The following is a 17,405-nucleotide window of genomic DNA, read 5'->3' as shown; positions in this document are numbered from 1 at the left end:
CACCTTGTTGGTCTAGGATCAGACTTCCTTAACAGGACTCCCATAGCACAAGAAATAAAAGCAAGAATCAGTAACTGGGACGGATTCAAACTAAAAAGCTTTCTCTCAGCAAAGGAAACTATCAGCAATGCGAAGAGAGAGCCTACAGAGTGGGAGAAAATCTTTGCCACTCACACTTCAGATAGAGCACTAATTTCCAGAATATATAAAGAACTCAAAAAACTCTATAGGAAGAATACCCAATCAACAAATGGGCTAAGGATATGAACAGACACTTCACAGAAGAAGATCTACAAGCAATCTACACACATATGAAAAAAAATGTTCAACATCTCTAGTAATAAGAGAAATGCAAATCAAAACTACCCTAAGATTCCATCTCACCCCAATTAGAATGGCAATTATCAAGAATACAAGCAACAATAGGTGTTGGAGAGGATGTGGGGAAAAAGGTACACTCACACATTGCTGGTGGGGTTGCAAATTAGTGCAGCCACTCTGGAAAGGAGTGTGGAGATTTCTTAGAAAACTTGGAATGGACCCCCCATTTGACCCAGCTATCCCACTCCTCGGCCTATACCCAAAGGACTTAAAATCAGCATACTACAGAGATACAGCCACATCAATGTTCATAGCTGCTCAATTCACAATAGCCAGATTGTGGAACCAATCTAGATATCCTTCAATTGATGAATGGATAAAGAAACTGTGGTCTATATATATATATATACAATGGAATATTACTCAGATATAAAGAATAATAAAATTATGGCATTTGCAGGCAAATGGATGAAATTGGAGAATATCATGCTAAGTGAGATAAGCCAATCTCAAAAAACCAAAGGACGAATGATCTCGCTGATAAGCGGATGATGACACATAACAGGAGGTGGGGGGGCAAGAATAGATGAAGGAGGGACAGTATAGAGGGAAAAGAGGGGTAGGAGGGGTGGGGGGGGGAAGGAAAAAATAACAGAAAAAAAGAATAATAAAATTATGGCATTTGCAGGCAAATGAATACAGTTGGAGAATATCATGCTAAGTGAGATAAGCCAATCTCAAGAAACCAAAGGAGGAATGGTCTCACTGATAAGTGGATGATGACACATATAGGGGGTGGGAAGGGGGCAAGAATGGAGGAAGGAGGGACTCTATAGAGGGATAAGAGAGGTGGGGAGGGAGAAAAAAATAACAGAATAAATCAAACACTATTACCCTAGGTAAATTATGAATACACAAATGGTATGCCTCTACTTCATGTACAAACAGAGAAAAAAGATGTATCCCATTTGTTTACAAAAAAATGAATTAAAAAAAGAAAACTACTCAGAATTTATATCCAATAAAAAACAGAACTTCAATATGAAACAAAAGATATTTTCTAATGGGAAAAAAAAAAAAAAAAAAAAAACCCTGAAGGTCTTTGACTCTAATAACCTGAAACAAGTGTTATAAGAAGTTCTGTATTTATGGAACTCATGCCAAAGGAAATCCAGTTTTACTGAAAGGAATGGAAAACTCAGCAATAAATATATTCACAAATATAAAGGGATTTGAAACACCTTTCAGAAAAATGAGAATAGAAAAGTGCTTTCTCAGCCTGATAAAAAAATCTAAGATGTTATAGTCTGAACATTTAAAGGAAAAAAATAAAAACTCAACCAATAATATTATATGCAATAAACATTTTAAAACTAAAGGTGAAATAAAGTCACTGCCAGGTAAATAAAACTTTGGAGAATGTTTCTCGCAGATTTGTCTCAGAAGAAATACTGAAGGAAGTTCTTCAGGCTGAAAGCAGTGTTTCTTAGAGGGAAATATGAAGCAGCATGAAAGAAATAAGAAGCTCTGGCAAAGGTAATTATGTAAGTATAAAAGATACACCTATTGTCTTTTTCTTCTCTCAAGTGATTTAAAATAAACAGCAGAAAACTATATATACAGTTGACCTCCATATCTATAGTTTCTACATCTAGATTCATCCAACTATCAATCAAAAGTACTAGAACAAAATCAGTTGCATCTGTAGTGAATAAATACAGATCTTTTTTTATTATTTCCTAAATAATAAGTATAATAACTATTTGCATAGTATCTATATTGTATTAGATATTGCAAGTCATCTAGAGATGATTTAATGTTTGGGATGATGTGCATAAGTTACATGCAAATATTACACCATTTGATATAGAAGACTCAAGATACAAGGATTTTTTTTTTCATCCATGAAGGGTTCTGAAATCACTTTTCCATAGATATTGATACAATTGTATAAATATTAATACATATGTGTCTGTAATACATGTGTATAGATTACATGTGCATTGTATAAAATTGGGGACCTATAATATATTGAAGTGCAATATATTTGACAGTAACTGTACAAAGGGGACAGGTGGAGCAAAGTAGTAAGAAAATGACACAAGATGGTAACTCAAATCTATAAGAACAACTGAAGAAAACCAAAAATTATGAAAAAGTTAATAAAACAACTCCATAAATACAGATATACTTGCTTGTCTTTCTTCTCTTAATTTGCTTAAGCTACAAAATTATAGAAAGTTATATTTAAAACAAAAAGTTATCCATCATCTATCTATCTATATACTTATATAATTATGATAGTATGATAGTACAAAAAAGGGAGAACATGAAATAGAGACATCTAGGAGAAATATTTGCATATCTCTCTGAGTAAGTTAGTAAATATTTGAAGTCTATTCTAAGAAGTTCAGATATCTGGTAAGCCCTACAGAATTGATTAAATGTACACACACACACACACACACACACACACACACACACACATACAGTGAATATCATTAAGAAAATTAAAATGTTATACTAGAAAATGTGCATAATCCAAAAGAAGAGAGTAAGGAGGGACTAAGAAGAACAAAAAAAAAGAAACATTTTGAAAGCAAAAATACAATGGCAGCTGTAATTCCAAGCAGAATTCCAAGCACAACATTAAATGTTTAATGGATTAAAGAATTCAGTCAAAAGGTAGAGATTATCAGACTGGATGAAAATAAACTCTAACTATACACCATCAACAAGAAACATACTTAACAGCCAAAGATACAAATAAATTAAAAGGGAAAATAGGAAACATATGTGATGCAAACAGGAATGGTGAGAGGAAGGAGTGGCTACATTGGTATCAGAAGCACTCTATTTAAAATACAGCTCCCAACTTCCTGTGCTTCCTCACTGTTGTTTCTCTTTAGCACAAATCACCACATGACTTGCTATGTATTTTAATTATTTATTAGCATTTCTCCTACAAGAATGTAAGGTCCTTGATGGCAACGGTGTTTTTGGACTTTTATTTTTTCTCTATGTTGCTCAGCTGTATTTCCAGCATCTAAATCAGGCTCTGGAACACAGTAGAAGCTCAGTAAGTACCTAATGAATGAGCAGTATGGGGCTGAAATAGGTCCTGGGAGTAGAAGAGTGAATAAAACAAAGTTTTCATCCTTATGGAAATTAATTTCGGGTGGATTCTTTTTTTAGTAATAACTTTGCTTTCCTTTTGATTGAGCTACACAGAAAGCATACATAGAAAATTAATAAAAATGACCAAATTGAGTATTCCTAATCTAAAACCAAGGCAAATATTAACCATGTATTGATTTATTTCACTTCGCTCTTAGTACCTATAATTAGTGTTCATTACTTGATTTCTAATATTATTTATAATTTAATCATTGTGTTGTTATTCTCTTCAGAAAAATAGGAAATGCTCATGATTTAAATTTGTCAAAGATTTAAAAGGTTTTTAAAAATGTTTTCTAGATTGACTTGTTCAACTGTATACATAAATAATTTCTTATAATGAGCACAGTGTAATGGAAATATTTCACCTGTTTCTAATTCATAGGAACTTTATACATCTATGTGGAGAATTACTTGTTACTAAGATATATTCTAAATCCTTGAAACAGATTTAAGCTTATATTTGACTAATTTCCCTTGAGAGAAAACAATATGTACAATATGAAATAAATTTAAGTTAAAACACCTTAGTGAGCAAAACTATGTCAGGATAAAGCTAAATTGAGAGTATGTGTGAAGCATAGGATTATTTTTCAGTTTTTAAAAGAAAGAAACATCTTATTTTCTACTTATGTCTTATTTCTTTTTTCTGTAGTGACAAATGAGTAGACATTTCTACTATCCTTCCATATTATTTTATTAAAAAACTCCTATCTTCTTCAATGTTACCAAAGAAAATAAACTGATATGTGATATTCTCAATTAGTCAATTAGTAATGATAAATGGCAATGGTAATAGTTACAGGTAAGTAAAAGTGTCCACATAATAAACTTTCCCTTATTGACTTTTAGAAAATCTAAATATAAGAAAAGAAAAAGTTTGAAAGATACAAAACCTTAAAATCTTTTTTTGAGGAAATCAAATCAGGCACAATCATTCCTGGGAAGTAAATGACTACAGGAAGTAAGCTTTGAATGCTTAATATAATATTTATGACCAATGCAGCTTTTTTAAAAAATGAAGAATTACAATGCAGCTTTTTTAAAAAATGAAGAACTAAAGTTCCTAAATAATAGAATAAAATGAGTCATAAATGACATTTGCCAAAACAAAGACTTTGTAATGATTTTTTTTTTCCCAGTGAATCTTGGCCTCACTGTAATTCAAAGAAGAAAACCAAGAGGTCTCTGTTTGCTTTTCCATTACAGATTAAGACATGCTTAAAGAACTAGTATGCTAAAACAATGATGTTTAAGAAAGAATTTTAACATACATTATGAAATTCTAAAACCTGCAGGATTTTTTGAAAAAGTCACACTGAAACATGTACAAATTAATCAGACAAATACAACTCACCAGTCTTAGCATCTTTCCAGTCATCTGAAAGAATGGTCCTGGTCTGGATAGTGTATTTGGAGATGGGACTATGATTGTCTGAGCCACGGCTCCAAGTGAGGGCCACAGAGGTGGCTCTAATGTCCTCTATTCTCAGACCACCTGGAGGGCCTGGGGGACCTGGAATGAAATGAGCAATGAATCGATGAATTCCAATTAGTGGGTTGAACACACATTAGAATACAAAAATACTCTTCCAAATTAACCTGAACAAGTATATAAGACAATCAAGTGTTGCTGCACTTCTTTTAAATATAGACTATATATAAGGAAGAATCATGAGATATCATTTGTGGTGTTCACCTAATGATTTCATGTCACATTTTAAGGAAGAAGATAAATAGTATCATTAAAACACAGCATTATTATTCAGGATATATATGATAGTCTTCAATTTATAAAATGCTATTGGCATTAAGAGGACCAATACAGATTAAAGGACAGTAAAATATAATGAAATTTTGCTGAAAGCATGAATTAGATACAGCATTATAAGTCAACCCAGGTATGAAAACACTTGGTCAAACATTTCTTTCTCTCTCCTCCAAATGGAACAAACACTTTCTTATAACTCTACCCTAAATGCTCTCACATTACTCCCAATGATAATATAGGTGATCTATTACTTGGAGGGGAAATTTCTGCAAATAATTTTGTATACTATTTGGCATAATAAAATTTCATGTTAGAATAATAAAAATAACTAATAATAAAATAAATATCTGTACTTATCTAAGACATAGAAAACAATCATCAACTCATAGATACACCATGAATATTCAGAAAACATCACATTATATGTGGAAAAGTCTTAGGACTTGTTATTGCAGAACATAAAACAAAGTTAAAAATAGATTTTCACAGATGCTTCATAATTGAGCAACAATGCTATTTATTTATTCTTTGAACTGAGCACTGTGCTAAGTAGCAGAGATGAAAAGATACATGAGACAAACTTTTGGGCTTCGAACAGTTCTTTGTCTTAAAGAGGGTGAAATGGATCAGCAAGCAAATAGCTATAATAGAAAGTAATAGATGCCATGATAATCACATATAAGGTACTTATATTTTGCATCATGATTTCTTCTTTTTAAAAATGAGGGGGGGAAGCATTTAAAATGATAAAATTGTATATCTTGCTTACATTGCTAAAGAAGCCTTTTGGTTAATAGTTCCTAGTACAGATATTTCAGAAAGACCATCACTGTATTTTTTCTTTGCACTACAAAGGAGTTCATGTCCAACTGAATTAGGAATGCTGAATATAACAATCAATACTTAGGTTAAGTAACACCTTCAATTTAAAATAATGAATGTAGTACTAAAGAAGATATTTATATTTATCTTTTAGCTGAAAGTAACATAGTTTTACATCAGATGAGTCGCTTAGCCTAGATTGCTTTTTCTTTCCATATGGGTTTGATCTTTGCAGAAATGTGGGCAAAACTCAAACCTTCACCAATCTCTTTATGGTTGTCCCAAGGAAGAAAAGTATTTGTAGGTCAATGAACACATCATTCTAATATAAAGTAACACAAGACACACCCTATGGATGGTAGTAAATTTTATTATTTGGAAATATATCACATTTGAATATAATAAAGGTAAATTAACTTGAATAACTGTCATTTGTAATATTGTACTTACACTTTTTAACGTTAAATAATTGAAAACAGACACATAAATAACAAAGCACATGTGATATTGAGAGAACATATTGCATTTTTATGTGAAAAATCACACTAAAATACAGTATACATTATTGATAAGAACCAAGAAGTTCAGTACTTCACAGAAAGCATCATTCCAAGTTAATAACTAAGAAGAATATTTCAAAGTATTAAAATTAAAAATTAGGGAGGAAATATAAAGGAAAAATTTTAAAAGAAAGATAAATTTCTGTAATGCATGCATTCAAATACTTTTTCTGAGTTTAAAGGTAAGGTATTTAGAAAATGTTAAAGGGAATTTGAGGCAAAATTGCCATAGGTTCTTTAACCACAAAACTATAAATCATTTCCTTGCTGTTATTCGCTGAATTCTTGGAGTTTCAAATGACTAATATTTCACAAAGATCAAGATTAGAGCTGCATATTTCAGTGTATTTGTTGGAATATTGCGTGCATAATATCTTTTTCAGTTTTCCATTCACTGAAGAGCAGCATTCTTAAGTAAAACATGGCATTTGTCATATATGTTTGACCTGTAGTGAGTTTTTCATAAATATTTGGTAGCTATACAAAATAATTTATCATAATTGATCTCCAGATAGGTCCATAACCATAATGACCATCTACAATACAATCTGCATTCTTACACCTGCCCTGAAATGACAGTGTTATCACAAGGAGGTGGAATTTAGAGGACAAATACAGAAGGTCAGGTTGGTTAGTATTCTTACACCCTTGTGTGGCAATATTACTTGGTAATGTTTCAACTGATGTAAAGTAGCATTTTCCATCTAGCAATTGACTACAAATCTTTCTCAGAAAATAAAGGAGAAAAAAAACTACTATTAAAAACCAGGAATTTTAGAGTTAAAATGGGCTTGGCTTTAAATTCTATGCCCTGATTTATCTTGATCAAGTTTCTTAAATTTACTAAGTTCTAATTTTCTCATGTATAAAACAAAAGTAATGTAAATTGATGATACTGTTGTTAGGATTAAGATGACATCCTTAAAGAATCTAGTGCTAGGCCTGGTCTGTAGAAGTCCTCAGTAAACTTCAGCTAATAACAATATTATTATAATTGTCCCTAGAAGAGCTGTCCAAGTGTCTTAGCTATCTGGCAATAGTGATGGTAGTCCTTGTTAATCATTGTGAGGGATCTATTTACCGCATTACTCATTTATCACTTGCCACTAAGAAGAAAGTAGGAACCTCAGAAAGTAAAGTGTTTTCTGGTTAATTTGATGGAGGTGAGGAAAAGTCCAGAATATGAAGACACTCCTGTCCATACTAAGTAATTAGGATGTGGTAAAAATAGGACAGTGTTACCATAGAGATGGTCAGGCTAGCCCTGTGGTGGCTTGCAGAAGGAAGACCTTCGAGCACGGAGGCTGATGTTACTTGCTTAGCTATTTTTCAGAATGGAGAGAAAAGGGCTGTGGTAGAAAATAAAATAAGGAGCTACTTGTTCCTCAGCACAAGGGAAGGCATTTAAGAGTTTACAACCCTTCTGATTCTATTGTCAATGAAAAAAAAAAAAGCTATACATAATTCTGACCCCACAAATTCCTTTTTCTTAAACTCCCTTCATTGTGTACACTCAATAAATCCTTAAGGAAAGAATCGAAGCCAGGGAAAGCTGTAAGCACGTGAACTGCTACACACAGCTCTTTTCATTATTATCCTCCTAGGCCTCTTTAGAGTTTCTTAGATTGTCCTCAAACACATAGCTAATGATTGACAAGAACATTATCCCAAAGTTAAATTATCATGAAACAGAAAAATTGATCTCATGAAAAGGACCTCTGCCATCTGACTATATTTTAAGTGTCTAGATACATTAGGTAATAAATTACTTCAGTCTTTCAATTTTTTCTTTCTTTTATTTTAATTATTAAAGATTTGAGGTATAGGGGGGGCACTGGAATGCTCCTCTGACTAGCCCAGGAGAGGTCATTTCATCAGTTCTTCTCACTATCATTAATTAAATACTTGGGGAGTTTGAAAGAGAGGAAATGAGTAGAAAAAATAAAAGGAGATTTGGATGAGACAATAAAAAGCTATTTAAGTCATGCTTTTTGCTTTTTTGCTCTTATGAGTATGGTTTTATTTTCCTTCCTGTCTTCCTAACATGTCTCCCATCCCATGCCCTAGAATTTCTGAAATGCATTTTATTAAGCTCATATATCATATCCCTACAGCAGTGCTGCTATTTTTGTTTCCTGATTCTTCCCAGTGCTGACAGTATGTCACAAAGAGTGGACACCTCTAATTGTTTTAGGCCCATCCAGGTGACCAAATTCCACTTTGATACAAGTAACAATACATATGCAGTTCCATGTTGGTTGTTTGCACCTTTTCCCATTCAGAATCAAAATCGGTGTTTAATTGCAACCTTTCTTTGTCTTGCCTTTTTTCTCTTCTCAGCTAGCACTAACACTATGAGTAGTTTTCCTTTTCTATTTTTATTACCTATTTCTTACTGTGCTTGTTTGACACCTAAGTATTCTCTCTCTCTAGCTGCAAGTAACTCTCTCAGAGACTGTTCATTAAGAATGTTCAATAAAACCTCGCCTATGGGGGATAAATAATGGTCTACCAAAGTCCTTGTCAGTGTTATAGTTTTACATCATGGATTCTTCAAAGTTAGCTAAAAGTTCACAAATAATTACTGAGGCTCATTTCTGTCACCTTCTTACCTAGCGAAGGACTTTGGAAACTTCCAGAATGATCCCTATCATCTGCAGTTAAATGGAAAGTCTCACTTGCCACATCTGTATTTGCTTTCCCTAAATTTTCCTTGGTTCTCAACATTTTTACTATTAAATCATTGACCTGCAGCAGATAACAGAGATAGTTCAATATTTTATGTAGATCATATATACTTCAGAGCTTGTTTAAGCCAATATCTGTGTGTTCCATAGGAGGATGCTGTGTCTAGATAGATTACTACTGTCAGAATTACAGCCTGTCAGTGGCAATGCAGAGTCAAAACAGGCAACAGGGCTTCCTGTTGTAATGTGCCCCATCTGAGAAAATGTCCATTTGCAAATTCAGATCATGTGACTCAAATGTGTCATCTGCAAAAAAACTTCTAAAGAACTATCTGAATGCCAACAGTTTTACTCTATTGTTCTCTTGGATTTGTCCATAGTAGTTGAGGAAGTAATGAACCCATGACAGCATAAAATTTACATGAGAAAATTATTAGTAAATCACAAAAGGAAGTTTATATGGTATATGCCAATAAAAATCATAGTTTTCATTGAGTTCTTATTGCAACTGAATTACTGCCAAATTTTTTATAATTAATACTAATACCCTATCCTATGCTATTATATTTCCTATTTTACAGATGAGGAAATATAGTAAGGGACAGATTAAATCAATGACCATGGTCATCCTGCTAATACATGGCAAAGTTAAGGATTTGAACAAAATCAATTTGCCTTGAGGCCAACTTCTCAACAACTACGCTAAAAGCAACAATTTAGACATAGCATTATTATTATACATTTTAAAATAGACTTGATTACTTTCCATTAGTTACTTTTTTATTGGAGAGAATATAAATTACTTGGGCACAGGAGCTATCTTGGAAAAACAATGAAACTATAGTACATTGGTTATAGCTTTTAAATCTCTATCTGATCTGCTAAATCAAATATGTAAAGATCATCACATCACCTATTTATAAATTCTTAATACCTTCCCAGTCTTTCTTGATCACCATAAAGATATTTGTTAATCTTTTCTAAATATTATTAATGTTTTAGGAAAAAAACTTATGTGATTTTCACTCAGTTCTCATTTATATGTAAAATAATTAGAAAAATGATCAGAAATACAATAAATAAACACATTGATAAAACACTTTTTATCAATTTTGTCCATAATGTTCAATGACAAGATTTCAGACATTTTAGGAAAGCTAGCAGGAAAAATATGTTTTCCAAATGATGCACATATTAAAAATAAGCTGACCATATTTTTCTCAATCAATACTTGAAATTCATTTTTTAATATATCAAATGGGACAGAAGACTGGAGAAGAGACGGGTTGTGCATGCCGTGCCCTCCAGCCATGGCTGAAGTTGGTGACTACCTAGCAGGAGCCCTAACATGCTTCTCTCCCCATTCAACAACTACAGTTGGCTTCCTCAACAACTACTGATGGAAATGTATCCCCACAAGCACCAGTCCTTTTGGGACACTCCTGGACACAGCATACTGTTTTAATATTTTAACATAAACCTTGCTGATCTCAAACTGATGTTTAATAGAAAAAACATTTTGTTATCATTTTCTTTCCCAGCAAGGAGTAAAACGGAAGCACCACAGAAAGTATCCCAGGATTCGTTGTTTATTTTTGCCAAAATGACAACTTCCAATGAAAAGTTTGAAGATGATATGGAAACAAAAACAAATTCAGAACTAATTATGATTCCTTTTTAAAATAAGTTAATTTTAAAATAAAAGTTGCTGGGAGATAAAGATCATCAGTTATGTTAAGGCAAGTCTTCTTTACCGAAATAAATTAAATTTCCCTTATTACTGTTCTTGCCCTGAAAATTAGTTAAAGCAATAGCTCTATTTTAAAACGCATATAAATGCACATTAAAAATACATTTATTATAAATGCAAATCAATGTTGTGTGGTCTTGTTGATGTTTGAAACTGTACTAGCAGAAAACTAAGTATTAAATGTCTCTACCATGTAATAGGAGCTTGAGTTTTCTTAACATCTGACATAGATAAAAGTGAACTTAGATTCTAATTACAAAGAGATTGTGACCAAAAGGAGGTCAATTAATCTGTACACTTCTTCTACTTTATATCAATATAATTTGCTTAAATAAGAATGTTGTCCTTTTCCTTGTCCCAGGCGTGCTTGTTACATGGCTTCTAATCTAACTTTTACTCTTTCATTCTCAAACTATATTCCCAGCTGGTCTTGGTGGTATAATTTCAAATATGGACTATGTAGGAAGATGCCCACAACGATGACTCAGACACATATCTCCATGTTGATGTTTATAGACACTTGAAAACTCTCAGCATGATTTTACATAACTTACTAAAAAGGAAATTGATTCAGACCTCTAGTTCAAATTCTAAGAGAATTCCTTCTGTGATGGCAACTGAGTTTACAAAATATAAAAGATGGAAGTAAGATCTTGAATCAGAGACATTTATTCCTTTAAGATGACTAATACATTATTTTGAAAGTAAAACTATATATATAAGTAATAGTTTAAGAATAATATCCATATCCCTCAGTGCTTTCTGAGGAGTTGCTGGAGTTACTTAATGAGAGGTCTGAATCCTGTCTCATACCTAAATATAAAATTGTTTATAAAGAACAAAATTATTTCTTGGGAAGAAACAAGAATTTTAAGCATGCTTCTTTGACCAAAGAATGAAAATTAAAGCATTTTCAAATAATGAAATTTAAGTAGTCCCAGAAAGAGTTATATACTGTCATTCTAATTCCTCCACTTCTGCCCAAGTCCTTTTAATAAATATCTCAACCTTCCTATCAAAAGAAAAGCCCAAGAAAGCTAATGGCTTTATGATAAAATTTATCATAAATGCATATTGCTAGTGGCTTAGCCTTCCTCCCATAAATCTTGCTACAGAGATGATGTTTTCCTACCCATACTGTCCATATTTACTTCCAAATCTCAGTATTCCCAGTCCCTTCAGGGTTATGGTCACTCTTCGTGGTTATTGTTGCTTTTCCTTCTTTCCTACCAAAGAATATGAATGGCACAAGGATAGGAAAGGCTGCTAGAGCACGGCTCCTCTTATTTTATGTCCTAATTAAGGTTGTGCAATGGTGAATTTGACAGCAACATTGTTCATTACCTGCTCAACTAAATCAAATAGTCCATTCAGTGGCAATACTCCTGTTATACTTTACCAGTTCTTCATAAATTTTTCAGGTAATGAGCTAACTTCTGAGATATATAGTTTCAAATAAAAACAAGACAGGAAAACACAAAACTTTCACTTGGCCAGTATATGAAGTACTGGGTTAGTTCACTAAGCATTGTTTTCGGGTATTAGTGAAGCTGTATAATTACATCTAAAAAAAATCTTTTATGTTTAGAAATTTCAATGGGGAAACATCCTCTAAGAACTAGTTTGCAGGGGGAAAATTGCAGAAACTATAAGATTGAGTTAATTAGTCAACTCTAGTATCATATTAAAAAAAAAAAAAAAAGGCTTTCACACAAATGGTGAGTGTGAACGATCACCAGGTTGGAGGCAGGCTTGCACAGACGGGGAGAAAGGGATCCGCCATGCTTTTCTCTCCATCTTTTCTGTTTTTACCTGCAAGAGGAAAGATCAAGGCTGAAGGGAGAATGTGGATGCCAAGTTCCAGGCAGGAAGCCATGAACTTTGGGGATTCACCATGTCCCCTTGACAGCTAAGTTGGAACAATGAACAGAGAGAGCTGTCTTTAAGACACTGAGGATGGAGGTCCAAAGGAGAGCAGGCTGAAGTGACAAGCTTGCCCAATTGAACCTCTTTCCCTCTTAAACAGTGACTCACTTTTTAAAGATGAGTAACTGGAGACCCTTCACAAAAAAAAAAAAAAAAAAAGAGAGAGAGAATTCTGACCCTGTGTAAAATTCATTCCCATAGTCCAAGTCTACCCACTAAAGCATATGCTTATACTCTGAGAAGTTTAACTAAGAAAAATATACTATGGTAGATTTAAGCAATAGTCCTAAAAGGTTAATCAGTAGTTGGATGTGGATGTCATGATAGCCATGTCTAGAATAATATTTAATTTATGTCTCTATTTATTAATAGCAAAAAGGAAGGAAAGAAAGAAAAACATATAAAAAGTTACCATGGGTAATGTGTACACAGTAACTAACAGTATTGTCTTTCACAAATATGGGACTTGAAGCTTATAGTGATTAACCGTCTCTCCTGACCCCACAGGTAATTAAACAGGTAGAGTGAATAGCTAACCTATGTGCCAAATGCCAAAGGCCATAGTGTTTCTCTCACACCAATCTTGATCTTGTAACAATTGTATGTGTTTATTAATACAGCTAAGGTATTATACAAAATGGTGCAATTGACAGACGATCATCTACTTCTTTTTCTTCTTCACAACTCGGGACAGTCTGATTATTAGATTTAGGTTACTTAGTAGCTACTACTGATCTTGATGATAGTTATTTAAATAGACAAATGTATCTAGGAAAATTTGCCTCTGCTGACAGCTTGTTGTATATTTATTTATTCCTCATGGCAAATAGTAACAAAGGTTTTAGAACTCAGACACTTTAAACATATGAAATTTTAAGCTCTTTAAATAAAAATTGAAACTGCCAATTTGATATATTTTCTCCCCCTCTACCCCCACACTTTTTTTTCTTGGTAGTTTTTGATGTATTAGCAGAATGTGTTTATTTGTGATCTGAAGTTTTAAGTCCAGAGAGAAGGGGCTGTAATCATTTCCCCAGTGAGCTTCCCTGAGCAACTCCAGAAACAGGAGCCATGGTGATCATCCAAGCTGTTCAAAGCCCAGACATCAGAGGGACCTGACTCATTTCTCTCAATAACAGTCCCTACAATCTGGAGAAACCCTAAGAAATGTGTGAAAGGGGATCAGCTATGCTGATCAAGAACCACTACAACTGCAGGTGGCGGGTACTCAAAAGTATATTCTTCAAACTACACAGTGACACTCCTACAAAGCATTCCTACACTTTGGTATGTGACAAATAATTTGCTACTAATAACATTGATAATTTAGAAATTTGTACATTATATTTACATACTTATTTTTAACTGATATATAAATGTTGAGTATATTAGTGGGGTACTATGATGTATATATGTATGTGATACACAAACACATGGTAAACATATATATGGTAAAAATATCTTAAATCCTTGTCTGATATTTTTAAAACTACACAGTACATTATTGATATCTACAACAATTCTAGTGTGTAATGCAATACCAACACTTCTTCCTTCTAACTATAACGTAGTAGTACCTGTTAATCAACCTTGCTTCATTCCTCCCCCACCTCACTCTTTCTAGTATTCAGTAATCATCATTCTACTCTCAACTTCTGGGAGATCAACTTCTAAAAATTACACATCTGAGTGGGATCATGCAATGTTTGTCTTTCTGTGCCTGGGTCATTTAACTTAATGATCTCTAGTTCCACACATGTTGTCACAAGTGATTGGATTTCATTCTTTTATGAGTATGTACATTTTTTTAAAAAAATTAATGGATTCAAAATTATCCCTGCAATACGTGAGATGTCACTCACTTGTATCCCAATGCACTTTCAAATAAAGGGATTGCCTGTCCAGGAGTGTCTTGAGAAATGCACACAAACCTCAGTCAACTTCCTTGGTATTCCCATGTCCAAAATGACCATTAATGATGGCAGTTAGAAATTAAAATGGTCTTTTACTTTTATAGGAGAAAGAAATTTGGGGATTTGTGCCAGAGTCTGCAATCACTTAAGAGAGAATCATATACAGTAAACACTTTGATGGAAAAGTGCCCTGGCAGAGACAAGAAGCACTTCTCCCTGCTGCTCTGATCTCATGGGATGCCTGACTCAGATGTAGATTATGTGTGTTCTGAAACACAGGTTGGGGTCCCAGGATCACTTTTGAGAAGGTAGGAGGGAGGCTAACAAATCCTGAACAACTGCATTTGTAGGGTACCAAGAGAGATTCTCCAATCAGTTGTAGAACCTTTTAACATTTCTTCCTTTCCCTTGCAATATGTTTCATTAAATTCCAGTAATGTTTGGAGGAACCATGTGATAGGAATTTAGAGGCACTAAACTCTCCTCCTTATAGCTTCCTAAATTTACCCTATGTGTAGCTGTAAACACTTTTTCTGAGTTTTCTTCATTCTCCTTTGTTTAGAGGTAAAAACTTTGGGGACATAATCAAATTCCTGGGGCTGGGCTGAAGAGGTAAGTTGAGAGGTCATGGTGGTGGTAGGAAGCCATCCTGCACAGGGCACCCTCAGGATAGAACGGCACATTCCCAGAACTTGAAAGAGTAGACTCCATAAAAATCATCAGAAACAAAATTGTTTTGTTTGAAAGGGATTTTACATCATTACTTCTTTTCTTGGTTATTTTATTAGTAATAACACCAAGGTGTTTTTCTTCCTTTGTTTAGTAACTAAAATGAATTGAAAAAGATAATTTTAATGAAATTCCAATTTTAAATAACCTAAAATAGTACGTTACTCTATAACTTAACTTGGAATTATCAATGACTCAGAATATTTGTGTGTGTGGTGGAAAATCTAGTTAATTTGATAAACTAAACATTTACCCACAGTGATAGTGATATACAATAAAAGTTGTGTGGTCTGATTAACTGTCCCTGGGAAAGTTAAGTATTTAGAAGAGAAAAGACATTTCAGGTTGTTGAATTTGGAGCATTGATATCGGCCTGCATATAGTGTGACAAATAAGAATTTTCTCTTTTTTAAATTCTTTTGTCAATGAAATGAGATTAACAATCTTCTTATTACCACTTCACAACAATTTTGTTAGAATGATATGGCAAAATTTATATAGAAGTTTTATAGATAAGTGCATTGTATTACAAAATATTTAAACATTTTGAATGAGTTATTTTTAACTGTATGAATTAGATGCTGTTAAAAAAAAAGCAGGAAAACATAAATCAAAATTTCAATGAACTATTTTTAGGCCAAAGATTGCACTATGAAATCAAGCTCTAAAACCATCTACAATAATTTATTTACTCTTTTTACTATTGGAATTATAACTGTATGAAGTTAACTAGTTGAAAAATATGTTTTAAATTACTATAGTTATTAGGTCATATATATGTATGTATATATATACACACACACATATATTACATATATATGTATATATATATCATATATATCATGGTGAAAATAAATTATATATTATATATCAATATAGTATATATTATATGTATTATATCTTATTTATATAAAATTATACACATATATATATCATGGTGAAAATAAAATTTCAAAATTATTTTATCAGAGGCTTTCTATAAAATAATTATTTCTTGCCAAAATAGAAAAGGCTTTCATTTTAACATTTTCACATGATTTTATCACATTAAATATTTCTGAATTAGAATTTATTTCCATCATGTTACTGTAATCTAGTCCTATTGCTAGATATCATACTGGAAGTCACTGTCTGGATTTAACCTTGCTCTTATACTAAATAATTCTCTGACTTTGAGCAATAACATCCTTGGACTCAATTTCCTCATGTGTAAAATTGGGATAATAAAATTGTGTGTGCCAAAGAGTACTTTTAATAAATGTTATATATCCTCATATAATAATCATATGACATAAGTAATAATGTGCTATATAATTATATTTATTAAGCCATATATTACAATTAAATAATTCTATCATATGTATTTACATTTATTTTATATTCATAATACATACCTTTATACTGCATAAAGACAAGAATTGCAAATATATATTATTTTGTGAACAAAAATTAAATTGTTTTCTAAATATGAAAAAACTAATTTATTCACTTATAAGGAATTTCAACATCATCCATTATCTGCACCTGCTTCCAAAAAACTGACTTAAATGGTATCATTCTCAGCTTGATTTGTTTGGCATGTCTGGTAAATACACCGAGACTTGTAAACCTATGGGGGAAAGTCAGTAGAAAGTCTAACAGTTCACAATGCAAATTAAGTTCTGCAATGTTTTTCTGTTTTCTCCTGGGTCAAAATAAGAAATAACAGAGTTGTTTATTTGTTTGATTGTTTGTTTTAAGGAAGTCGTA

At 32.6% G+C, this 17,405-nt stretch overlaps 1 protein-coding gene across 8 annotated transcripts in view; it reads right to left on the bottom strand.

Moving 5' to 3' along the window:
• CNTN1 (contactin 1) overlaps positions 1–17,405 on the bottom strand; it is a gene marked incomplete at its 5' end in the record, with an annotated part of 348,115 nt that overhangs the window by 62,062 nt on the left and 268,648 nt on the right. For 7 of the 8 annotated variants that reach the window (XM_079139318.1, XM_079139323.1, XM_079139320.1 and 4 more), the window contains one exon: positions 4,856–5,014. In XM_079139318.1, the coding sequence (XP_078995444.1) occupies positions 4,856–5,014 (159 nt within the window). Of the gene's footprint in view, positions 1–4,855; positions 5,015–10,115; positions 12,901–17,405 lie in introns of those variants that run through there. The other variant, XM_079139325.1, reaches the window with a different exon arrangement.

The sequence above is a fragment of the Sciurus vulgaris genome (assembly GCF_902686455.1).
Source record: "Sciurus vulgaris genome assembly, chromosome: 5".
In the NCBI taxonomy this organism is placed as follows: domain Eukaryota; kingdom Metazoa; phylum Chordata; class Mammalia; order Rodentia; family Sciuridae; genus Sciurus; species Sciurus vulgaris.
The sequence above is the reverse complement of the archived record's forward strand: the minus strand, read 5'-3'. Positions and strand labels throughout refer to the sequence as shown.